The sequence below is a fragment of the Notothenia coriiceps genome, unplaced genomic scaffold (assembly GCF_000735185.1).
Source record: "Notothenia coriiceps isolate Sejong01 unplaced genomic scaffold, NC01 NC01_scaffold00030209, whole genome shotgun sequence".
In the NCBI taxonomy this organism is placed as follows: Eukaryota; Metazoa; Chordata; class Actinopteri; order Perciformes; family Nototheniidae; genus Notothenia; species Notothenia coriiceps.
Genome location: NW_011362910.1, coordinates 11115 through 37013, shown reverse-complemented (window position 1 = coordinate 37013; position 25899 = coordinate 11115). Strand labels below are relative to the sequence as shown.

Genomic DNA, 25899 nt, shown 5'->3' with positions numbered 1-25899 from the left:
GATCACTAATAACACAACCGCAAAATAGCATGTTGACTTGAAATGAAGTTCCTGAACAGGAAGGTTTTTCCTGCATATTTATGTGCAAGTGTAAGCAAAGATAACATGCAATAATTACTTTGTTTTAGTTAAAGGGGCCCCGTTATGTTCATATGTGTGTTTTGTGTGACTCTAATGTGACATGTTCACATGCTTTAATGTTCAAAAAGCTCTTTATTCTTCTCATAATGCCTAGGCCGCAGCACCTTTTTTCCCCCTCTGTCTGAAACCAGAGCCCAGTCTGCTCTGATTGGTTAGCTGGACGGCTCAGCCTTGTGTCACGTGCAATGTGTTAGAGCGCTAGCCAATAGAAGTGTGAGTGTTACATAGTGATCTCACTAAAGGAGGTGTGGGAGAGGAACTTTGGGATGTTAGCCTTTGCAAACCTGGAAGCATTACAGAAAAAAGTTTGATAGCAATGCCAAACCATACACAGTAGATAGCAAATATGTATTTATTAAATGACTGACCAGATACAGTATGTTATACTTAAAACAAATTGGATAAACTTTAAAAACATAAACCCTCAAATTACAAACAATAATGATCAATTAATTCATGCCAAAAATATAAATCTTAAATAACCATTCATAAAATCCAATGTAACCATTACATAAATAGCCATTTAGATTGTTGCTCTTAAAATAAATAGTTAGACTGTTGACAGTTCATATTGAGATACTTTGGAAAGCAAACAATAAAAAGAAACACAGAAGATGCCCAGCAATTTAAATATCAGCAAAGAAAATGAAATATGTCTCTCTCTTACACACACATACACACAAACTACAAGCACACACTTATTGCATTTAATCATCCGACCACGCACACATGATGTTTTACATCACATAGCTTGTCAGACTGATGAGGGGAACATGCAGAGGCTTTTCCAACGAGCAACACAGCACGCCGACTGACTCGGTGTCTGAATCCTAACTGGCTTAAAGACCAGCAGACTACCTGAGTTTATTGATTTATGTATTGACTTTTTAATAAAATTACAACTTAATGGAGTGATAGATTGATTGGTTTGTGAACTACTGAGCTCTTTCTCTCTTTCTTCTGTAATTTCATACACAACAAAACACACACAAGTTGAATTAATGTGCTTCAGAGCAACATACATCAACAGGGTAAACTTCACATGAAATCCGACTGTGCAAAGATAGCACACACGTATATCTGATGTCGGAGAAAGAGGAGGAATACGAGTGTTGAGACCCCGTTTCAGTTGTGTTAACAGACGCAACCAGGCAACATGCTAGTAAAAGCCGATAAATATTTCAGAACATAAGTCGACACAGAGCATGCATTGCTGTTTGGAGACCCCCCGTGCCCTGTACATATGTATGCACCTCAGTTGGAACGCCTGTATTATTAATTAATGTTTACTTTTCGGGCGCTGGAAGTTCTGGAACTAATTGATTATGTTTAATCCAACAATATCTACAGGGTGTGCTATACAGGTTGTTAACTAATTTACCTAATGAAATAAAAAACACAATTTCTTCCTACATAAAGTAATCACAGTAGCTTTAAAATGCGTACGAGAAATATGATGTTCTCTTGAAGGCTGCTCAGGGTGGATGTTGCTGCAAACCTGATAAATATTTCAAGAATGTAAAAGTACTTGTGTCTTCCCCTTAACAACACAACCAAAGGCCAACTGCTTGCATCGAGTGCAGCGTGCTAACCTTGTGTAATGTTCACATTTTAAGGCAGTAACAACTCGTTTTGTGCGACAAACTCTACTCTAAATGTAATATGCTGACACCCGCAGTAAAGCAATTAATACCAGTGGCTGAAAGGAAAAATCTCTCCCTCCATCTTTGCCTTTTCTCTCCTTCTCTCCTTTTTTGCTCATAACTGGAAGCTTTCAGCTGAAAACACCACTCTTTAATAATTTGTATTCATGTGTCATCGTGCTGGCTATGTGCACTTTTCAGATATGGCTGCAGATCCAACAAGCGCACTTAAACATCAATAACAGAAGTGCAAGGAAACAGGCATGAAATTCAAAAAATTAGTCAGCAACATACAGTAAGCAGCAAATGCACAGACATGTTACACCAACAATTCAGTGTTAGTGTCTCACGTGCATGAAAGGACCATGAGCAGTGGTTTTGTGTATTTGTGTCAGCGTCTTATGTCTCTATGTGGTTGTGTTGCTTGTTCTTGTGGTTGTTTTGCGTCTTTATGTGGTCAATTAATGTTGTTGTTTTTGGTCTCTTAAGGTGTGATGCATTGTATTTTTGGCTGTTGGTGATTGCTTTCTGTCCCTTTTTGGTCTTTTGATTGATTAAAAAAAAAAAAGGTCTCTGGCCCAGGGGCCCAAGAGGTCAAGGTGGGCAGTAGGCTAACTCAGTCATCCATTCATGCTCACATGCAGCATGAGGTATGAGATATATCACACAACCACTTGCTCACACACATCCCAAGGCTTGCTATAGTGGCTAACATATGTTCATTGTGGTTGAGTAGCAACAACCTGTGTGGCACCAGGGTAACTTACATCTCCTGTTTCCTCTCAGCAGGAGAAAAGAGCTTAAACGTCTTTGCATGTGTACGTTTGATTGTTCATTGTTAATCCTTCTGAAGAGCAGATGTGTGTCTGCTGTCAACACGTGTCACTGTGTGTCTAATGGTCTAAATCCCCAGCGCCACCTCAGAACAGTTGTAGTAACGCCTCGGGTCCCCAGTCCATAGCCGTCTGAGCCACAGCGAACACGGCGGCCCCGAGCGTGGCGGACAGCCCCCACACTGCCATCTTCACCATCCTGTTCCTCTTCCCCCACAGCTGGCCTCGCTCTTGGGGCAAAGCTGCTTCCAGACCTGAGTATCGAGAGGCTACAATCACAGAACAAGGAGGGGAGATATGCAGGGGCCAAGAGGTTTCATAAAAGGTGAAAGCTGAACCACAACGACTGGGATTGAAGACAAAAAGTGGAGACAAGGGACGAGCAGAAGTATTAAACAACCAATCCTGCTCCAAACAGTACTCTCATTTTGATCACTTAGAGGCCTAAATAGATATAAATTCCACTTTTAGTTTCACTTAAAAACTCATCACATTTTAGAGAGCGGGTTGTCTGTGTGTTACTGACTCCCATTCAATGTCTGCCACAGTGAAATCAGGAGGTGCTCTTTCTGTCCGTTACGCATTTAATCTATGATGCTGCTAATTGAATGTTAATGAAACTGCAGGGAATGATGTTCATCAATTTTAATATAACAATGTTTGGCCTGAGGGGAATGCTGAAGCATATTTCTGATTGGCTGTACATCACAGACAGGCACCACTGATCAGATTCTCACAATACCGACGGGAATAAAGCATCTCTTTGTTCTGTTCTGGCATATTTAAATGTGCACTTGATTGGTCTGATGGGTGTACTACATCATTTGTTTACTTGTTATTGATTGGCCCAAAGGGGGGGGGCAGTGTTTGTGTGGGATGACACATTTATTGCCTTGTTACGGGTTGTGATAAAAACGTTTTTTTTAAGAACTACAGATCCATCAGACGATGTTGATGTTTGAAATGTTTGATCTTACAGTCGATATTAATTTATTCCCACCTACAAAGAGCAGTAAAACTATCTTTGTACACACTATACGCAGGCCGTGCAGTCTTTCCTCAGTCAGTATTAAGATTACAGTTACTATCTTTACCTTGTCTGGAGGTGCTGGAGCCCTGGGCCTTGGTGAGGCGTTTGAGAACGGAGTCGGGCCTCTGATGGAGGGTGGCAAGCTGAAACGCCTGGAAGGTGCTGATGGACAGACTGGAAAACAGAAAGAAGGAGAGCAAGTAAGTGAAAGAGCGCAGAGTCAGGTTTTACGAGAAGCATTGACAGCTGGAATGACAGAAAGTGATGGATTGAAGGATCAGCTGATGGATAAAGACAAGTGAGAGAAAGCGTGACAGACAGTTTGAGAGATCTGCTAAGTCAGTAGCCATGGCGTAGTGGATTATGGGACATATTTCAGTCAAGGCCATGTGTCAGTGATGTCACTTCCTCTCCTGAACAATGACTGTAGGTAACAGTGAAGGACGCCCAGAGGGAGACTGATGGGGGAACTATGGGCACACTAAAGTGTATTTGAGTAGCTAGAGTTATGTTTCTCCTCAATGATAAAAAAAAATAGAAAAATGGTCACATGACTGGTTACACACACATATGGCCTGTGCATGTCAGCAGTATCGCTGAGTCTGGATGTGTTTTTAGAGCACTCGCTCTTGGTAAAAGACAGAATTACATCCCACTCAAATACTTTTGTTTTTGTATCTCATGTTCAGATGAAACTAAAGGTGCAGGTGCAATTAGTGAAGTATGTATTTAGTCGATTGACAGAACACTCACTGATAACATTTAAGTATATAAGTATTAACTAATAGTATTATGTCATGTATTGCTACTTTTTCACTGCTTTCTGCATCTTAAACGTGAATATTTCCTAAATTGAAAATATTTGTTTTAAATGTTGTCATGTGGACTTGATGTGGATCTGTTGATTACATTCACATTACTCAGAAAAAAGTATTTCCAATAAAGTAATAGCAGCCTTGATGTGCAAAAACGACAGACATGCATTCAAAATAAACAATTAATATCATTTAAACTGCACAGTGGGCTTTAAAACCTTCTATCAATTGGTAATGTAATCCCTCTTTGTCATCTGAGGTTTTATGATTATATTTGAGCTTTATTTGTGTTTGAATGTCTAAGTGTAAATATGATGATGTGAACACCAGCAGTATCGGGCTGTGCTTGAGTTTCAAAGCTTGTCCCTTCACCTCTTGCGAGGCTGCAGTGCTGCCCGCTTGGCAAGTAGGGATGGAGGGTACTGGTTGAACAGGTCCTGGGCCTGGCCAATCAGAAGTTCGTATGGGAGGTCCTGGGGAATGCGGGAGAGGAGGTGGTGGACCATGGCCATGTCACACTCAGTCTTCTTCACCTCCTTCTCTCTGTGTAACACAATCTGATGAAGAAAAAGAGGGGTTGAAGTCTTGTTTAAACCCTAAAGCTGTGCACTTTAGTTAACCCTGGAGCAGACGTGGATTAGATTCTGCAAACTGGATAGCTTCAGTGATACAAGAGAGGCTGAGAATAAGCACTCAGCAGATAAGGAGTTAACCCCCCATGCTGTGCGCTGTACTCAGCCTTGGAGGAAACATGAACTACATTCTGCTTTGTTGTTTCACACACTTCAAACAGAACCCTTCCTCTGCCCAGCCACTACACACACACAAAAATCGCAAATACTAGAACATCCTCAAATGCAAATGAGCAATATGTGCACAATTGAACACACTGATTTACATGCAAAAAAAAAAAATCCTACTCAGACTCAAATAAACCCATAAATACATAAAGCATGCACACACAACATATAAACATTTTAATAATTAACACATATTCAATCATACATGTTCCAGCAGTAGAACAACAGTTGGTTGTTTTAACCCAAGTGAAAAAAGTCACAAACATAGAGATGCTTTCCCTTTGTAATTGTTCCATCCTTTCAGTCAAACATCAGTCAGCCCTCCTTGTCATTCTGTTTCCTGATGCAGTCTTCGTCCTTTTCCTTCACTTTCCCCTTTTATCTCCCCCTCTATAACACTGTCTCTCACCCTCTCATCTGTCTAATTAACTTCACTTCACAGCACTCTGCCTTTCCGCGTGCAGACGTATAGGAGGGAGTGAGTTAGTTAGTGTGCTGCAGCATGTATTTGCATGTAAGCATCCTGGATTTCTGACAAAACTGAGTCCCTGCCTGTTGTTCAATTCCTGTTGGCTACAATAACTTCTTACCGTAGCAGCGAGGTAGATGGGCATCAGAGGGTGTGAGGCCAGGAAGAAGTCGTAGAGTCTCATGGTGTGTTTGAAGTCTGACAGCACGTGGCCGTACCATGTGATGAGCCAGGACAGGGCGAAGATGGTTCCCACCTCCGCTCTGAGAGGAAATGCAAAGAGAACGTGAACAAACAAAGAAACACAAGCCATGCCTTCAATGTTTAGTTTTTTTACTGTACAACATTTATTTAACCAGGAAGGCCAAACTGAGATGAACAATCTCTGTCTACAATAAACTGGCCAAAATAAACATCAGTAGCAAACCTAAACTGATAACATCAAATAGCTTACAATAGCAGAACTAAATCAAAATGCAGATATAAAATCACAAATATAATTTATAGAATGAATAAAATGAATATAGGCAGATTAAACCATTTGCTAGGCAGCTAATAGCTTGATCAAAATGCAAAGTCTTCTAAAAAAAATATTTAACTGATCTTTTTTTTTTTTGGTTTCTCAGTTGAATTATACTTAAAGTTCAGGGTAATCAACTGTTAAAAACATACTGTTCAAAAAAAAAATCTCCAATAAATGAATGTCAAAGTCAATGAATAATCGCATTTAATAATCGCAATTACAATTATTGACCCAAATAATCGAGATTATGATTTTTGCCATAATCGAGCAGCCCTATTATACAGTATAAGTCATTTGTTGTCAGTGGGATGAAATGATAACCATGTATTGGTATGATCCAGCTAAACTTCGCAAAAACCATGAAATAGGGTTCTCACGTAAGAAAGAATTATAAAAATGGACTAAGCAGAGAGGCTGAGATAACGTGTATTTTATCCCCTACTGTGGTTCAAGCTTCACCACTGGATCCAAATATTCCCCATTGCATGTTTTGGTTAAAACTCGCTGAGAAACGGCAAAACTTTTTAAAACATTTTCTTTAAATTTAAAAAAAAAAAGGTGTAAATGCACCTCAATAGCCACAGCACCATCAAACACCATTAGCAATACTTGAACTGTTAACTCATCTACATGAGTCTGGCTCTCAGCGAGGGTCTTGAAACATTAGCTTGCAAGACTTTGACATGACCACAGAAATGTCCAAAGAATTAGCCTCATAAGTTTTGGAGCAAAACACATTTTTCTCACACTGTTTATACACCATCCAATGTTCTTCCCCTCTTTCTTTGTTGTGTGCAGATATAAATAGCTGGTTATTTTTGACAGAGTTTCAAGTAAATTGGATACTCTTAGCAGTTGTTGATACATATTAGATAGGAACATTCAGTGAGGAAGAAGAATGAGTACAAGGAAACTGAAGGAGTGACTAGCGGAAATAAGTAGGTGGGAATGATGAACAGGGGAGGGGTAAACAGACAGAGCAAAGGGCAGAGAGCATGTGTGATAAGAGGAGCATAAAACAGATAACATGAAATTGGAGCAAGAGAAAAGGGAAAGCAGAAAGGAGATAAGAAGCCAGGTAAGGGGAAGTGGAGGTGCTCACAAGAAAGAGTGTTCCGAACTTTGAAGTCGGTGTTGTTTACCCTGCCAGTGCAATGTCTGTTTTTTGGATCATTTTTCTGTTTGTGTGAGCTTGTATGCAAGTAGATGGTTCATTTTCAAAAAGGGAGGTTGCCAGCACAACATCAATTATGAACAGGCAACAAGACAGCAAAGGTACTGTAGACACACACAGGCAAGCACACACATATCCCTCCACACATCAAATTACCTTTGAGGACGATCCAGTGACTCCCAAACATCCCAAATCACAGTCCTCAATAGACACCTCAACATTTACCTACATTTATCCTATATCGGTAAAAAGCTTTTTGTTTTTTTTTCGATAAACTGCATAAATATCATGAATCATTTTATGGCTAATTACGCCTCACAAATAAGGGTAAATGTGATGCACACCTTGGTGGGACAGGAAAGCCTCTGAAACAGCTGTTGGACCATCTGACACGAGAACTCCCAAAAGAGAACACTACTGATGCATTTTCAATTCAAAAACCACAAACTCACTCTTTGTCTCTGTGTGAATCTCACAGGTGAAAATCAACACGTGGATGCCCTCTAGTGGTAACATTACATTATGTCCAAAATGACTTCCATTAAACCCATTCAAAATCAGAATAAGAGTTAGATATGTTTTTGTTTGAAGAAATTATAAGTAAAATACAAACGCAAACTCTGTGTGTGTGTGTGTGTGTGTGTGTGTGTGTGTGTGTGTGTGTGTGTGTGTGTGTGTGTGTGTGTGTGTGTGTGTGTGTGTGTGTGTGTGTGTGTGTGTGTGTACCTGATCATGAAGTCATGTAGTTCTGTATCAACTTGTTCCAATATAGGCATCAGGTAGTTTAAAATGTGTTTAGTGCTGTCCATGGTAGGATCCATGAAATCCCTACAGAAAAAACAGGCAGAGGTTACATCAATATTACTGCTAAACATTTGTTAATAAGGTTGGTTAATTTGATACAGTAAAAAAGAAAGAAGGTTGCAGATTTAAATTAATAACCCATCAGCAAACTCCCTCTTCTCATCAAAAAGAAATAAACAGATATCTTCAGGATCCTTAAGATTGTCGCCTTTAAAGTTGATTAAAATGCATATATAAATGGATTGATTGGAAAAAAAGATATTAACCTGAGATGGTGATTGGACAGAGTGTCCAGCATGGCGATGGTCATCCGCTCCCCAACCACCAGCAGCAGAGTGACCGCCACATCATGGTAGCCTTGGTAGTAATGGAGCTGGGGGGTGCGTTTCAAAACCTCCAGTATGATGTCAATCATCTGCTCCTGAAGCACAGCTCTCTCTGAGGCTCGCATACCTGAGGGAGAGCCAGGATTCATTATAAAATAAAACCTTCACAGAAAAAACCCCCTAAAGGAAAGCTAACATTCATGTGATTGTCATTTTGGTGAATAGTTCAAAATAAGTTATCTAACTCTTGTCTGACTGCTTGTGAACAACAGTTTCAAAAAGAACTAACACAGGTCATAAATGTTTTTGTTATTTAAATTAGGCAGTCTTAATGAGATCAGAATATATTTTCCTGAGAGAGACCTGAGAATAACAACAGGATTTGCTTGTACGTGTGCTTTAAACATGAAGTTTAATTTCCAAAAATGATATCATTCTTACTTTTCATGTAACAGCAAAATTACATAAATTGTATTGTAGCAGCTTAGTAAACAGAAAGGGATCAACTATATTAAGCATCTAACGCTCTAAGTCCAGCTTTCCCTCATTCCATGCTGCTTTTTTCAGTTTCAAAAAATGTGTTGCTTCCTCTTATCCTGAACTGTCAGCCTCGCTTCTAGATAAGACACTTTTCTCTGTCGCTTTCCCAACTTCCTGATGTTGGCTGACAACACAGGCGTCTTGTGACATAAGAATGTTCCCTGTTGCAGCTTTTACTCAGTTCATTAATTATTAAGCCTTGCCAGATATGTTGCTCTAAGTACGGGGGTACGGTGTGTTGAATGGCACTGTGAGCAATGCTGCTATCTTTAAAACAAACACACACACACATACACGCACCTTTAGGGAACCGCTTCATAGACCTCCTGACATCAAGGACTACTTGGTTAAAGTCCTTGTGGTTTTCCCTCACATCTCGACCTATGAAAAAAGAAGTTATTATAATTGTTGTCGGTGTAGAGATGTAGAATTTATTCCTATACCCTAAATATGAGTCAGCATTTACTCACTTCCGATTCCCTTTTGTCATAGTCAACGCGTTTTTATTGGGTTTAAAGCCAGATACCAGAAGGTTTAATTTTATGACATAAAACATGTCAGGTAATCCTCACTTTAACTTGTCTTTAAAAAAACGTGGTTGCAGACAAGTCCCTAAATTACCAGAGTTTGTCTGGAACATTATCTTTTCTTATTTTAGTGGTGGTGATGTTAAAGTCATGCAACCGTGGTGAAGTTGTGAAGCCTAAAAATAGCTTTTTACTGAACTTCTTGCCACTGTTATAGTATAAGGCTTAAAAAAATCCTATAAATGGTGTTCATTTGTTTAGAAAATCTTTTCTGCTATATTCCCAAACTTTAGGGAAAGATTTTATTTGATTGTTGTCGAAGGAACCAGAGGGATGCTAACTTCCAGGTTATGTCATTCCTGCATTAGTCTATTAGTAATAGTAACAGAATTATGAAGTATCATGTAGTATAATTCAACCCAGTTCATATGAAAATAAACTACTAACCAGGTTTATGAGGCAGATCGTACACATTGATGTTCAGTAGTTTGGGCCAGACCTTCCTCCTCAGCTCATCGGTGAGCAGCCCTCCCTTACTGCCTGCTGCCCTCCTCAGGGTCTCAATGTCCACTGGATCACTGGGAGTTCAAAAGTCAGAATTGGACATTGTTAAGATGCTTCTCTTAAAAATCTGCTTACACAGCAAACGTATTCTCCGGTCATCAAAAGTTAGAGGCTCTAAATATTATCAATAGTGTCCATCACGGAAATACTTACTTCAGGAATAAAGTTGAAATGTCTTTGATTCAAGTAATAATACATTTATTTATATGAAACTAAGCACGATGTGAAACTAAATTACTTACAAAATAAGTATGTTTATGCAGCGCAGGGTTAGTGTAAATTGTAGCGGGTCAATAATTCTTTCACTTTTTTCACTTCCACGACACACCATTTGAAAATGATTTTATAATCAATTTCAAGACAGACAAATTCTATGTATTTTTCACTGTTATTGTTTTTCTACTGGGACAGAAGGACGCGTGTGTTTGCATGTCTTGGCTGAATGGACAAAGAATACTTTAGTTTATCGCAAAATAAGAGTGATGAAGGTCAATGTCTACGGATAGATGCATAACATCTAATTGTGGAACAGCATTCAGCAAAGGGAGAGGCTTTCCCGCTCGGGAAAACACATCATGTGGAACGGAAGCTCACAAAACTTTTTAGATTTCTACAAAACAGACAGATTCTTAGGGGAAGCTATTGTGGGAATTACACCTAAATGTGCTGGGAACACCTTAGCACCCAGGGTGTTTTTATAAAATACAGTCTGAGTAATTCTGTTGTATTTTATCACCAGATCAACAAAACCACAGGATGTTTGGCTAACTGAGGCAAACTCATGGGAGGTAAATAATACATCCTAATGAATGCCATTCAAGCAATAATAATGAGAACATATCCATAACAAGCAAAGTGCAACTGGTATTTGTTACATTACTTGATCAAAGCCTGATGGATCTCAGCTAACTTCTGTTTCCTCCCACAATCTGGCTCTGCAACAGAGACAGAGAAAAAGGATGAGGGGCAGAACGATTTGGAGAGGAAGATGAAGGAGAAAAAAGAAGAGGAGGGAGGAGGAGGAGGAGACCATGTTTGAGTTATAAATAGAAACTAGCAATCATATGCATGGAACACACATACAGATATAGACAAATAATAAACACACATGGCGTTTCTTTAATGGATTGCTTTAGTTCCTTACGTGAAAATGAAAATAAGATATGAGAGTTTGAATTACTTGACGGGTCAAACCAAAACCCAGTGTTAATTGATGGCATAGCTATCTTTGTTTGTCTGTTTGTATATTCTGTTTTAGAGACAGTGAATGATGACATAACCATGTCCAACTTCCTTTGTCTGGCAAACAGCATTTAAGTATTGTCCAAGTTGGCAGACATGCTGCCACGCAGGCACTACTGTCAGATATGTTGCCAATGTTTACTTTGACAAGATTGTAAACAAATGTACAACCGGAGATTAGAAACCATGTTAGAAACAGGTTAGCACAACATTGGACACATCGTGATTCATGACTTGAATGGCTGGCTAGTAATAGTATTAAGTTCACTGCCATTTCTCCAACTGCAGACACAGCAAGTCACGTTTCTGTCTGTAAGCTACACGTTAGCCTACGGAGTATCAATATAGGGTGTGTTTTAATATAAAAACTATCTTGTGTGGCTTGTCTGTATGTATGTCTTTATTAGACACGTTTATGAAACACTACCTAGCTTAACTATCTGATAGTTGACTCACCTCTTGTGACAGATCCATTCCCATTCACCTCAGCTCCTGCGTTTTGTTTCTTCTTTTTGAGCCTGTTCATGCCTTTAAAAGCTGACAACCTAATGACAAAGTTTGTGTTGAGCCATAGACCGATTTACAAATAAAAAAGATGCCTCCGAACAGGTAAAAACACTGACCAAAGTTAGCTATACGTTAAACGTTTCTCTCAACAGCTGTCTCTCAAAGAATCAACCTAACTAGACAATCAGGCTACGCCCCATTGGGCTGAATTGACATGTGACATGTACTACGAATGCCATTGGCTCCTTACCGACTCGCACTGCAAGCTGACTTGACTGTAGTTTTGTAGTTCTGAAATTTGAGCAATAATGAGCTGTGTTTGTTTTATGTTTATCTTTCAAACGCAATTGCTCAATTAAAATGTTGTAAGTGACACAATTACTTACTTTGAACGCATTCCTTTTTCTCAAGGCAACAGTAAATCTTCATTTAGCAGCTGTTAGGTAAATTGTATTATTTTTGACACAACTAGCCTATGTCAACATGTTTACACAAAGCATGACGTGTATTTGTAATTGTAAACTGTTGAATTTGAATGAATTTTGAACCAATATAATTGATTAAAATGCAGTGATGCTGCTTTATGCATACATGGACTTGCATTTGAGTTATGAACATAGCCATAGTGTTATGTCAGAATGACAGTGATGTGATTTTATCATTTTACAAATTCATTTCCTTTTTTGGTAACTTACAAACTGCTAACAGTAGCAGATAACAGCCCTTTCTGTGGCCCAAAAAACAACACATTTTATATTTTAACACACAAACAGACAACAATTCTACTCCTCACCTGTTTCAAAAGTATTTCTAGGAGGATTATGGGTTAGTCCAGCATGGGACCCCACTTTCAATTTGCTCCTATACTGATCTTCTACCCTATGTATTAGCCCTTCTAAAATCAGATCCTCATTAATTAATTGATGAAGTTAAAAAGTAGTTTAGGTAATTTAGTTTGAGACTAACCTTAATTTACAAAGACTCCCCTGGTCTATATCATTCTAATGTTTATATACATATATATATTCAATAGATAATACAATAAATACAATATAAATAGATGAATAAAATACAGACATATGAGCTCATATTTCCTGTATTTAAGTCTGTCAAATAATGATAGGGCCTTTAATTGTTGAGGCGGGGCTAATATAATCACGTCTTGAATCTACTCTATCTTTGTTATGGCGAATATATCATGTTTTACAATAATACTTTAGATATTGCTGATATAACGCTATAATACATCCATGTGATATTACCCAGTACATTTCCGTTGTTCTATACGGAAGTGGATTGAGTAGCATAGATTTGGAGTTTTCTCGAAAGGGGGATGTCAACACCGACGTGGCAACCTTAATCACAGCAGTAGTGGTGATGAAACGCCTAATCATAACCGGCACTCTCCGGACCTGCTAGGACTGATCTCTGCTCTCTGGATGTGACCCTCCGGATGATAACAGAGACACCCGAGACAGCCAGAGAAGCAGCGATGTCCGGCAGGTGAAAACTGCGTGATTTGACCTGCTGAAATGAGCGAGAGAGCCGAGATGAAAGGGCCCGTAACCCGCAGGAGGAGGACCACCATCACCGGCAGCGGACCGGTAAAACAAGCCAACGGGAGCAAGAGTCACGATGCCGGGGAGAAACCTCCACAGAGCCCCGGCGCTGAAGCCAAAACAGACGATGTGTCCATGCATCCGAGTAACGGGAAGCCGGACAGAGAGATGGGGGTTTCGGGGCAGCAGCCCCCACACAGTCCGAGCAAAAAACAAATGAGTGTTGTGGAGGAGTTTAACGAGAGACTCAGGTAACCTTTTAATACTTGAATGACGAATGTGTCATTACTCATTAAGGTGGATCGTTTGTATAAAATCTGCGTTTATTTCGGATTTCCTTTTGCTGATTGCCCTTTTTTTTTTTGCCAGTTTATTATGATTGTCCTTTTCATTTATTCATTGTCCATGGACAGCTATTATTTGACATTTAATTTTCCCCCTCCATCTAAATATGCCAGAGTTAGCTATGAGTTTATTATCATGTGTAGACTTTGGGCAGGCTAATACAAATAGTGGCCTAATACAATACACTGCTGCATAGAAAATGACACAAGCAGATTCATAAACAATGGAATATCAACCTTGGATCATTCCAACAATGATAATACAATAACTTTATTTGTATAGCACATTAACAATCTGAGTTTACAAAGTGTTTAACTTTTGACTGACATCATTCAAAAAGTTAATACAACTAAATAAAGCTAAGCTAATAAAGGTTTAGTTACGTGTCACCTTGTACATAATTTGTTTAGGTTAGAAGAGTGGAAGCATCTCTAGATGCATTTTCATATTAAACCAAGTATTTATGCGGGTGTATTTTTGTAATGTTAAGAAAGGTATAAATTAAGCAGCCCTTCTTGAGATGACACTTTGACTTTATAAAAGATGGAGAGGCTAGCTTTAAGTTTAAATACATGTCAAAAGTAGTACGCATTTGTTAGAACAGATATTGTGATAGAAGACACAATAGCCTGACCTTTACCCAGATACATTATGTCCTCACCTTTGATAAATTGCATTGTTATTGTTGTTGTAAGCTGCCAAGTTACTGGCTGGTGTTCAACAATATCTTTTGCAGTGTAAGATATAAACATTGGTATCCTTGGGTACTAAAGTGATGCAGCCATAATATGGAAATGAATTGATTGTAATTCACATTATAGTCCTGAGTAGTAATACTTTCCTGTATTACAGTAACAGTGAGTCAACAAAGGCATATGTGCTTCTGCGATCCTTTGAGGAACCCTTCTACTCTTTCCTCTCTTTAAATGCTAATTTTCTTCCTTCGTTCCTTCCTTCCCTCAAATCACTCATGTCTCTTAACCTCATATTCTCCTCTGCTTCTCCACATGATGTTCCTCCTCTTCCTTTATTTTCAAGTTCACCCTCCTACTGTTTGTTCTTTACTTCTTGCTCCCTGTTTGCCTCTGCCTAGTCGTTCACTTCTGCTCCGTTATCTCAGTCACGTGGGGTTGTGTAAAAAATTCTTGCCTGATGAATAGCCTCAGTTTTCACAATGAACTTTGGACAATCGGTTCAGTACATTTAACCTACATTTTCACAACTCCGCCAGTGCCTGTTGCATTTGTAGGACTAAGTTGGTTCGCACAAACAATGTGTCTTTGTGATTTGGTGCATAACAAGAAACATAATGTGAAAGTAAAGAGATAACATAAAATACAACTCTATATAGAAAAGAAATACCTATAACGTAGATCTGTTTTAGGTGGGCCATCATTACTGTCCTCTCAAATTAGTTAACATTTGTAATTCATGCCAAATCATGTATTGATTTGGGAAGAAACTTTGTTCACTGTATAAACCTGTTTAATGTAAACATTATTCCTTTTTCATAAAAGTTCATTTCTATTATAGAATGTTCAATTCAAGAATCAAGATGCAGTTGAATTTATATTAATGGAGGTATGAGAGCAACTTGAGGGACGTTACCAAAGATTTCATCCCTGAGCCTGTGTAGGTAAACAGACAGAAAGGAATTTAAAGGGCTTGATTAGCCCTAAAAATGTCTACCTTGTCAATAAAACTGTTGACTTTGTGTTTCCACGTAGCTGTCACGTCCTCCAGGAGTCTCTCTTAAGTTCAGCCAGTGGCTACAGCAACTACAGAGGAATCCTCAACTGGTGTGTTGTCATGCTGGTGAGTCAAACTGCGTGTGCATTTAGGACTTAAAATGTACTTTCAACTTTTTAGCAATGACTATATAATGTTAATAGTACTATATATATATATAGTTAAAACTATAATAACCATGTCTAAGTATTAAACCTCTTGAAATTGAAATGTTTGTGGAACCAAACAAATACCTCTAAATGAAAACATGCTTTGACATGCACTCAATAATTGTCTCTTTCATGTCTTGACATTGCCCCAAATGACTGTTAGAGGCCTTTTGTAGCTGATGTTCTTCACATTTATAAAAATATCCAGTTGCATATCCTTCTATTGGTCACTCTCTCTTTCTATTAGTCTTTCTCACTCAAAAGCATATACAGTATATCATAGCAGCACATATAACTGAGGCACAGGTTATATATGTCATTGCTTTAACAACAGAATAAGAATTGCCATTCCGCACTAACTAGTCCACACTAAACAGTAACACTCTCACCTGTCTGAGTTGTCAGATAAGTCGTTTTTTCAGTTTTATCTCTTTACATTTGTAGATCCAGAACATGATATGCATTCACATTTTCCTTTCTTTTCATTACTTTCTTGTTTCTACAACCTTAATCAAAATTGTTGGTGGTGGTGGGTGGATTATTCATAGTTTCATACCAGTTTGAGTTTACTTTGAAAAGCATATTGAGCGTTCACTCTCAGCAGAAGTTGACCTAATGTCAGCTGTTCATGTATTTAGGGTGTTCTGATATACCTGCAGTGAAAATAACAAGGATTGAAGTGGCAGACACGTTAAGCACACATTTAATAAAAAGGTTAATATAAACACAGTGAAGGGAGTTTTCTATGGTTGCATGACTGATGATTTTAGGCTGAAAAATATGAAGCATCTCTGAACACATATACAGTGTATGAAGGGTTAAACTAGGTATCATTTCTAATTTGACCTATGTCCATCAGTATTATATGCTTTCAATGTTAAATCCTTGTTTTTAATAACATTTTAACATCCCTCACAAGCCTGATGGATGTTTCCTAGACCTAGAGTATCTTCTGATTGACCATTGAAGTTGGTTCTTGTTTTTAAATTCAAAAATAAAACATGATCCCTAGAGATTATTCTTTTAGCTGGGACGTTCCTATTTATAGCCCCGAAAAAAAAGCCAGTGTGCATGACACATCTTTGGCAAGTACAAATCGTAATCATGATGAGAAGATTAACTTGAAAGCAGAAATATACCTATTTGCAAAAACATGACAAGCACTCTAAATGAAATGTAAAATACAAATTTAAAAAAATTGCATAATTCGCTACAGATGTGCAGCTGCTGTTTAATGTTGAAGATGCAGTGGGAAATAGGCCAGTTTCAGGATGTACTGTGGTCTGTATCATCTACTGTATGTCAGAGACTCTAGTAGTGGCTGTGGCTTTTGTACCTTAAAGCAAAACACTTAAATATGAGTTAATGTGAGACCTTTAACCAAGTTGCACACCCTATGTTAGGGACACATGCTGGAGACCTTTAGTCCGTCCTTTGGGGGTCTTGGAGCTGAATGTTGTGTTGAAATACTGATCTCAGTCATATCACAGCCAAAAATGCCCCCCTGGGCCGAGTTGACTTCTGGACAACAAGATCTTTTTCAGAACAAAATGGCTAAATTCATGTGTGTGTGTGTGTGTCTCCAAAGGCGCCCTCTGAACATCCAGTCACCGCCAGTAGACTGATACACGTGGAGGATACAAATATCCAGTTAGCCATAATCCTAAAGAAATTGAAAAAGGCATCTCATCTAAGCCTTAAACTTGTGTGTATTTCCAGGTTTTCTTTCTAAATCAGGTCTATTTTTACACTTCTGTGACAGGATTAATTCCATCTATGAAAGTGTATATTGCTGTGACGACCACGGCCTCTACTTTGTGGTCACAAGAGACGGTTGTCTCCGCTCGGTTCAGACTGTTTTTAGGAAGCCTCTAGGATTATACTTTAAGAGTGTAAAGTGGAACCACAGAGACTTGTGGGTGTGTGCATTTACCAGCTTAGTCCTCCATAACCAGAACCCTCGTCTAATTCCCTAAAATGTCAGCTGCAGGGGCACATGCAGATGAGAGCGTTAATGTGTTGTACTTGTTATACTTCATTTAAACTCTCTGAATGCTGTAACCAAGTGTTTAGAAATAAAGCACTTCATTCACAACATTAATTAAGGCGGTAGACAAAATAATAAAACAAGATAAATCCATTAGCTGCCTTCAGGACAGCTTTTAAATGTATAAAAGTATAAGCGTCACAGATGTTTACATTTGGTAACAGAGAAATCCATGAAAAGAGTGTGACCTCATTTGGATGTTCATGGAAGCACTTTTGAATCTGGTTTTCTAAAATGGCCTCATGTTTCCCATTTCTTACACAAGCCATTGTCAGAATGTAAGGCCATATGAGAATGTCATACAGGATCCATGTTGTCCTTGGTCTACAGCCATAAACCTGTCCTTTTTTAAAGGTTTAAATACCTCACTAACAAGACACACGCACATTTATATTGGTGCTTAAACATCTGTTCTAGCAAACCAACACAAACAGTGCTTTAAGATGTTGTTCATGCTTGTTCAGAAGGCATAAACATTATACAAAAATGTAGTAAGACAGTGAAGATATTTGGGATAAGATGCAGTTTTGATACTTGACAATAAAAATGATCATCCTGGATATGGTACAAACAATTGATGCTGTATTGTTCCCATGCACAGCACTTTAACAGTTAGGACAGTGCATAGAAAATCTAAATGTAGCGCCCATTTGCAGATTTTCTGAGCATACCACGGTTGTTAAAACAGATTACTGTCAACAAATAGTTTGGCCAGTTTCTTTCTACAACATTTATTTAACTATTAATACAGACTGCTGTTTATGGGGAACATGTAAGTTGTATCGCTGTGTGTCAAAGGAAACAGTTTAATAGAAGCCCTCTGATGGAAAATGTTTGATAATTCAGTCTTTGTTGGCCCCAGTCATCTCAGGTTAGTTTTCCATGGCAAGCTAAAGTTCAGCCAACCCCCAGCAGCTCTTTCTATTTTTAAACTAAGCCTCTACTATTCACAGGACACAGAGATGGCTTTTATTCAGACAGATTTTTATCAAAACTTTATCGTCTCCTTAATCTTGTTTATACATTAACATAAATGTTTAGAAATATAAAACAGATGGTTCTAAAGATTATGGATGTAGTCATAATTATCCATTTTAACATCTTATCATTGGTGTTTTATTACTGAAGAAATGTGTTTAGGATTTAAAATAAGATAAGAAAAATACGTCTTTGAAAATAGGTTCCAGGACAAACTTCCAAACTGTGATAACAGCTCGATAGAAATGTTTTTAGTTGTTGTAGGTTCAGTTTCCCCCCCCCTGCTGAAGTGTCTTTAAGCAAGACACTGAGTTGCCTCCCGGTGTGTTGTTCTGTATCTGCCTTCGCACACTGACCTCTCTCCAGACAGGGACAACAGAGAAGACACATTTTAAGTGGAATTATTTCTAAATCAGATTTTGTAATGCTCTATAAATGCTCTGGACAGACCAGTGTCCCAATAGTCGTGTGTTACATTCTGTTCAAGTCTTGTCCATGCTGAAGGTTACTAAGGCAAAGGTATCTGTTTGGGACAAAAGACGTAGGTCAATCAAAAGCACATTGCTGCAGGATCTTGGCAGAGCAGTGTGCTGAGTTGTAACATGCCACATTATCACCATGACCTTATCATGTGTCCCACCCTCACTGTCCCTTAAACTCATTGGCCATACAAATGCTTTTTTTAAATGGATACATGCTATACATAAGCATTTTTAGCTCTTTGTGGTTGGTAAGCTTTATCTAAGAAAGCTCAGATAACAGGTGGACTTGGACCTTGACTATTTTTACTTGACTGTTTTTAAGAGGAGGAGTTAAGCAGCAGGGTGTGACAGTTATCACGGTGTGATAGCAGCAGAAACATTTGTCTAAACACAGCTCTGATCTATGAAGGTGTTTGAACAGATTGTGTAGATATGAATATGTTACTTTATATTGCTTTTGTTGCAAACAGCTTTTTCTTGTGTGTTTTCTGGGCAGTGACTATTTAACCATCTTAAGTCAGAGATGTAAGTGGGAAAATCCTCTTTCTGTTTTTGCTTTGAACAAAAACTCACCCTAATTGCACAAACAAATGCATTGAACCATACAGACTCATCATTAGCAGAGCTGTGGCAAAATAAAATGAAAAAACAGATTTTTAGGAGAAGGCTAGAAATACTTTTGGGGAAACAAATGCTAGATGCAATCAAAAAATGTTAATAATTATTTTCATTAGCCGTTAATCTGCCAATTAGATTAGGTCAGAATCCTTTGGTCTATAGAATGTCAAAAAAAAAGTGAAAAAAGTTCAAAGTCAAAAGTCCAAGATGTTTTGTGAGCCACCTCCAAAAGATATTCTTTAATGTCATTATTTGCAAGGCTAAGAACGTCATTTTCTGATGAAAAACTAGCATTTAATCAATGATTAAAATAGTTGATTTACGATTATAGTTGATGGAACACAATGTAACCTCAGATTGAGTAGCTGACTAATCGTTTGAGCTCTTCCTCTCTTTCAGGTGCTGAGCAATGCACGCCTATTCTTAGAGAACATTATTAAGTGAGTACACACACACACACACACACACACACACACACACACACACACACATACTTACATGTTGTCTTAGGTGTTGTCACAACCCACTCCCATTCAATTGAACCAATGGCCATCACTTCACCACTAATTTCATTCCTTTCACTCTCACACCAAACGTTTACCTGAATGCACCTATCTTAAACCAAAAAAAACATGTTTGCCTCCTATCTAAATAAGACCATTTCTAAATGTTCTCTCTCTAATGTAGGTATGGTATCTTGGTCGATCCTATCCAAGTAGTGTCTCTCTTCTTGGAAGACCCCTATAGCTGGCCAGCAGCTTGCCTCATCATTGGTATGGAACATTTTGTTACTGCCTCAATGTCAACATTTTCAACAGACCTTGAATGCCTCATAGCGATTTGTCTTTCTCTGACCTCAGGGTTGATTTTCAAGTTGAAGTTAGCAAACCTGTATACCCTGAACCTAAATCCAAGTGTTGTTGTTGAATGAAATAAATCATGCTTAATAGCCTCGCCATGTCCCAAATGGCTGATCTGATTCGGTATGTTATCGCCGATTTAATGAGCCAGATGCTCAATGATGGCATATAGAAGCATTGTGAGTGCCTCACTTGGATTTTGTAGCATAGCTGTTATTGATTATTTACCCAAAGAAGGTTGATTCCAGACATTGTCTATTTGCTGACACCAGCCTCATAGTTGTCCTCAGCAGGCGCCAGTTCCTCCGTGCATTTGTCTGTGTTAAATGGTGTTTGAGATGAGTTTGTCAATTCTGTGTTTCAGCGTCTAATGTGTTCATCCTAGCAACCTTGTACACTGAGAGGCGCCTGGCTGTGGTGAGTAATTACAATGATTTGCATATATTTTCCTAGTTTCCATTTATGGTAAGTTATGGTTGGGTTTACAAATTAGTTTTGGTTTGTAACCCAGTGTATAAATAACCTTTTTTTAATGATTTTGTAGAACATATTGCTTCACATTTAGACGACCTGTTGGGAGAAAGTAGGTTTATTTTTCATTTATCATTCAGGGGGCGCCCATCAAAGAGCTGCAATACACATCATTCCTACATTCACAGCCCCTCCCCTCTTTATACCTGCTCTTCAGTCTGATTAGAAAACCACTCCTGGTTTAGATTAGATAACATATTATCTAAATCACTTCTGACCATATTCTATATGTTAAAAGCACATTGGATCTAGTGTTGCAGTGTAAAAAAAATTGTGTTTCAGATCAAATGTTTTCATAATGTAAGACTGTTTTTCTTTCATCATTCCTAGGGTACCATTTCTCAAAGGACAGGAGGGATTCTTCACATTGTTAACCTGACATCCATTTTGATCTTCCCTGCAGCAACTGTACTCACTCTTACATCCATGACCCCAGGTACTTACTTAATACAGTAAATACACAATCATATTTTAAGACGTTAATAAGACATTTTGATTAAGAATGAGTTTTTCGTGTTTGTGTTTCAGTGGGCGGTATACTCTCCCTAGGAGCCTACTCAATTCTGTTTCTCAAGCTGTACTCCTACCAAGACACCAACAGGTGGTGTCGACAAATCAGACAAATGAAAGCCAAAAGACTAACACGATCATACTCGTGTAAGTATATTGGAACGTACAAGAAATGTTAACAAGATTGTCTGGAGGCACGCACATAAAATACCTAAAATACAGTACACTGAACATAAGAGCTGCTCCATTAGAGATGCTAAATAATGGCCGGATTAAACAAGACATTTACAGAAATGTAATCAAAATGTAATCAGTAAGTAATGTAATGTAATCAGTGTACACTCAACAGGATTATCTTGTTTTTATTGTTTATTACTGTGCTGCTACCACCATCTAGTGGTGACAGGAAAATCTGCACGTCATGCACTGACAGTTGTGTCTCTTGAATAGCTGTCAACGTTTTGTTGGCATTTTGAAGCTATTTTTATCTTAGATTCAACTTAATAAGTTTACCTCCTCACTGTAAGAGTTGGGATAAACCGAAAACACACAGAGTAACCTCGTGTATTTATAATGTTTATGATGGGAAAACATTGATTGAGATAAGTGTGTGAGAATGAAAGTCTTCATTTTGATGTGTCTGTGTTTTTCAGGTCCATCTGTGCACACACACACACACACACACACACACACACACACACACACAAACTCACTTATAGCGTTTTGTTTTGTATGTTTATTTAAAATTAGATGGTGGACAATGAAACAGACATGCATGTTAACAGGTTTTCATTTTGACTCTTTCTTGTAGCTTTTCTTCATGCAGCTGTTGGTGGGGTTGATACAGCAGGTGGGTTGAATTCTAACACTGCTTCAATCATGCAGATGTTCAGAAAATATTACAATATTTTCCTATCAGATCAGTTTTCATCCCTTAAACAAGCTAAGTCATTTCCTTTGTGTCTTCCAGTGGATGGTTCCCACAATACAGAACTCAATGAAACCATTCCAGGTAAGTGTGTACACACACACACACACACACACACACACACACACACACACACACACACACACACACACACACACACACACACACACACTACTGTACTTTACATGTTATACACTATCAGACATCATACAAAATATAATGTTTGTCTCTCACAGGAAATGGACTTTTCAAGGATGGTCGAGCGCCTCTTAAAGTTAGCTGTGAGTATCTTGATGTACTGTAGTTACACTAAACAGATCTATGTCCTGTCACGACCTTATATCTATCATTAAAAAATGAAAATAATAAACTTTAACCACTTAATCTTGTGTAAAATGAGTCTGTCTCATATTGTGTCTGTCTCATACTGTATGATTATTAGGACTGTAAAACCCAACCAACCATATGACCATACCAAACTTCTCCTAACTACTCCCACGACCCTCTCCTCCCCCCCTCTTCCTCTCCCAGGTCCCTAACCATTTGATATGGTTAATATTCTTCTATTGGTTTTTCCACTCCTGTTTGAACTTTGTGGCAGAGCTGCTGCAGTTTGGAGACAGACAGTTCTACAAAGACTGGTGGTGAGCAGAAGGATCATTCAATCACACACAATGACATATTACATACAGTATGCAGTCACACCTAAACCTTGTGATCATTTTGAGCTTGTCTTATTTAATCCTAAAAGTAATTTGGTACTGTACCATGTGCCCCACATAACACAGGAACAACACAGTATTTATTAAGAGATACGTAGCAGTCGTTCAGAAAACCCAATTGTCTTGAGGTCAAACTCTCAATCTGTACCATTCTTGTTCATTTCAGGAACTCTGAGACTGTCACATATTTTTGGAGCAACTGGAATATCCCAGTTTACAAGTGGTGTCTGAGGTGAGCACCAAACCTGCACTAGTATTATTACCATGGTTGATCACAATATTATTGCTGTGTGTATGAAATAAAATCAAGGTGTTGCCCGGCATTCATTTGAGGTTATAGTTTTTTTTTTATTGAAAAGATAAAGGTCAATGTAATGTGTTGGTTGTCTTCGTCTTTGTGTGTTACAGACACTTTTATAAGCCAATGTTGAGAAATGGCGTCAACAAGTTTCTGGCACGAACCGCTGTCTTCCTGATGTCTGCCTTCTTCCACGAGGTAAAGCAAATGCAATCACTCTTCCTGTGTCACATTAACCACTACATTCTACAAACATATCGTCCAGAAAGGATTCAGACCACTATGCAAAAATCATTCAAATTCATAAATCTAAACTCACTGTGATATCTCAGGGATTTATTTTGAATACTTTTTCAGAATTATTAGAGTGTTAAAGGTGAGGTAGGTCATTTTGGAGAAAGCAGCTCGAGTGCGCTAGAATTTGAAAATACACAGCCGGAACAAATCTGCCACTTCCTCCAACCCACACGAGCGCGCACATGACCAATGAGGGCACGAGATAAGTTTGTGCACAGATGGAAGGCTGACAGGCAGGTAGGCCGTCCAGTTACTTTAGCCAGGACGGCTAAAATGATTGGTCGTGCTTTTTACAGTATTACTTTTTAGTATTAGGACATTTTTTATGGATTTTTTGTCAAAGCACTTAAGATATTCATTGCTATCGGGATGTTAAGAGCATTCCATGGAATATAACAAAAAGTGTATCTCGAGCCGGTTTCTCAAACTTACCTACCCAACCTTTAAAGGAATAAATGATTGTAGAATAAGGCATTAGAAATAAGCGGGTCTGAATAAAGTCTGAATGCCATGTATCTGCTAATTCATCCTCCAGACATCTATCCTTTTACTCGATGTCTGTGCCTGAAATGGCCTTGTGTGTACAGTTGTCAGTTCAACAACTTAGACAGTAAAGTGAATCAAATGACAACAAATATTTTACACTATATTAAGCAGTGCAAATTCAAACTGTTATATGTAATTTAAAACGATGTTTTGTGTCAAAACTTTGATTCCTGAAGCTGTTGCATCTGAGATATGAGTTTTCATTTGTTCCCTTCTCACAATAACTAATTTGCAATACATCTTGAGAGATGGTCTGTGTCTGATTGTATTCCTCTGTCTTTCTTCTTCAGTACCTGGTGAGCGTTCCTCTGAAGATGTTCAGACCGTGGGCCTTTATGGGAATGATGGCTCAGGTAAGACACACTGAACCGTCTATCACCTTTTCTCTCCTCTGCTGTAGGCGAAACACCCTTTGACCTCTGACCTTTAACCTCTCCAGGTTCCTCTGGCGTTGTTTGTGGGTCGTTTTCTTAACGGAAACTATGGCAACGCCGCAGTGTGGATCTCACTCATCATTGGCCAGCCTGTCGCTGTGTTGATGTACGTCCATGACTACTATGTCATTCATTATGGGAGCACGACATAGCACACACACACACAGTTTCACAGTCACACACATAAACATGTACAAGTCATGCTGAATACTCGCACACAGACACACACACACACGCACACACATACACAACCTGCAGGACTACTCAAGGAGTTCAAGTTGAGTAGGTTGAGTGGACTTTATTAGAAAGTCCTGCTGATATGAATCTGTCAGTGAAAGCAGAAGAAAATAGTTTTTGCCTCGTGAATTTTTGCACTATAGAGAAATGAACTCAGGAAAGTATTCGTAGAACCTGAGAAGTGCTTGCTTTAAAGAGTATTCCTCTTTTATTAGGACATTCCTTTGAAGTCAGGTCCAAAGTCTCCACCTGATTTAATATCTATATCTAGCATTGAAACGATTCAACCTTAAACAAACAAGTATTTAATTTCTAAGGTGTCCCAAAGTTGCCAAAATGGCTGATTGATAATGTATGAGCTCAAACTAAGGTTAAGTGCAATATATAAAATGATAAGAGCACTTCGCTGCATTCAAAAGTGGAAACACTGCTTGTAAGCAGACCCCCTTTTGTTCTGGAATATACGCAACAAATGTGAACCACTGCCGAGAAAAACACAGAAGAGGATCCTCAACAGAGCCTTGCTTTCAAAGGCAACAGGGGGAAGATGATGACAGATAAGTAGCCAATGCTTTAAAGGTGGGGTAGGTAAGTTTCAGAAACCGGCTCGAGTGCACTAAAATTTGAAAGTACACAGCCAAAAAGAATCCGCCCCTTCCTTCAGACTTCCT

At 38.5% G+C, this 25899-nt stretch overlaps 2 protein-coding genes across 3 annotated transcripts; one reads left to right on the top strand and one right to left on the bottom strand.

Annotated features, from left to right (window-relative positions):
* Positions 1 to 336: 336 nt before the first annotated feature.
* Positions 337 to 12395, bottom strand: LOC104959280 (TBC1 domain family member 20). Of its 2 annotated transcripts, none has more exons than XM_010787145.1 (10): positions 11888 to 12395; positions 11070 to 11124; positions 10073 to 10203; positions 9399 to 9479; positions 8499 to 8685; positions 8155 to 8256; positions 5853 to 5994; positions 4835 to 5019; positions 3712 to 3821; positions 337 to 2871 (listed from the first exon to the last, which is right to left on the bottom strand). In XM_010787145.1, exons 1-10 carry the CDS (start codon positions 11955 to 11957, stop codon positions 2705 to 2707), a joined length of 1230 nt encoding a protein of 409 aa, XP_010785447.1. In that variant the 5' UTR covers positions 11958 to 12395; the 3' UTR covers positions 337 to 2704. The 2 variants fall into 2 exon arrangements, with proteins under 2 accessions (XP_010785447.1, XP_010785446.1); XM_010787144.1 differs by having other exon boundaries at positions 337 to 2886; positions 11888 to 12393.
* A 775-nt stretch (positions 12396 to 13170) lies between these two features.
* Positions 13171 to 25899, top strand: dgat1a (diacylglycerol O-acyltransferase 1a). The gene is made up of 16 exons (XM_010787149.1): positions 13171 to 13748; positions 15570 to 15657; positions 20265 to 20305; positions 20553 to 20638; positions 21090 to 21142; positions 21587 to 21692; positions 21785 to 21913; positions 22420 to 22427; positions 22578 to 22616; positions 22737 to 22778; positions 22931 to 22975; positions 23226 to 23338; positions 23583 to 23648; positions 23825 to 23912; positions 24848 to 24910; positions 24997 to 25899. The coding sequence occupies exons 1-16, from the start codon at positions 13471 to 13473 to the stop codon at positions 25141 to 25143; spliced, it is 1392 nt and encodes a 463-aa protein (XP_010785451.1). The 5' UTR covers positions 13171 to 13470; the 3' UTR covers positions 25144 to 25899.

Bases quoted from the DNA above. Each gene is read 5' to 3' on its own strand.
- dgat1a (XM_010787149.1), top strand. From the start codon at position 13,471: ATGAGCGAGAGAGCCGAGATGAAAGGGCCCGTAACCCGCAGGAGGAGG. The intron at 20,306-20,552 runs GTGAGTACACAC...TCTCTAATGTAG, and splicing joins TTCTTAGAGAACATTATTAA to GTATGGTATCTTGGTCGATC. The intron at 22,617-22,736 runs GTGGGTTGAATT...TGTGTCTTCCAG, and splicing joins TGGTGGGGTTGATACAGCAG to TGGATGGTTCCCACAATACA.
- LOC104959280 (XM_010787144.1), bottom strand. From the start codon at position 11,957: ATGAACAGGCTCAAAAAGAAGAAACAAAACGCAGGAGCTGAGGTGAAT. The intron at 10,204-11,069 runs GTAATGTAACAA...TTGAACTCCCAG, and splicing joins ATCCATCAGGCTTTGATCAA to TGATCCAGTGGACATTGAGA. The intron at 8,686-9,398 runs GTGCGTGTATGT...GCTCTCCCTCAG, and splicing joins TATGAAGCGGTTCCCTAAAG to GTATGCGAGCCTCAGAGAGA.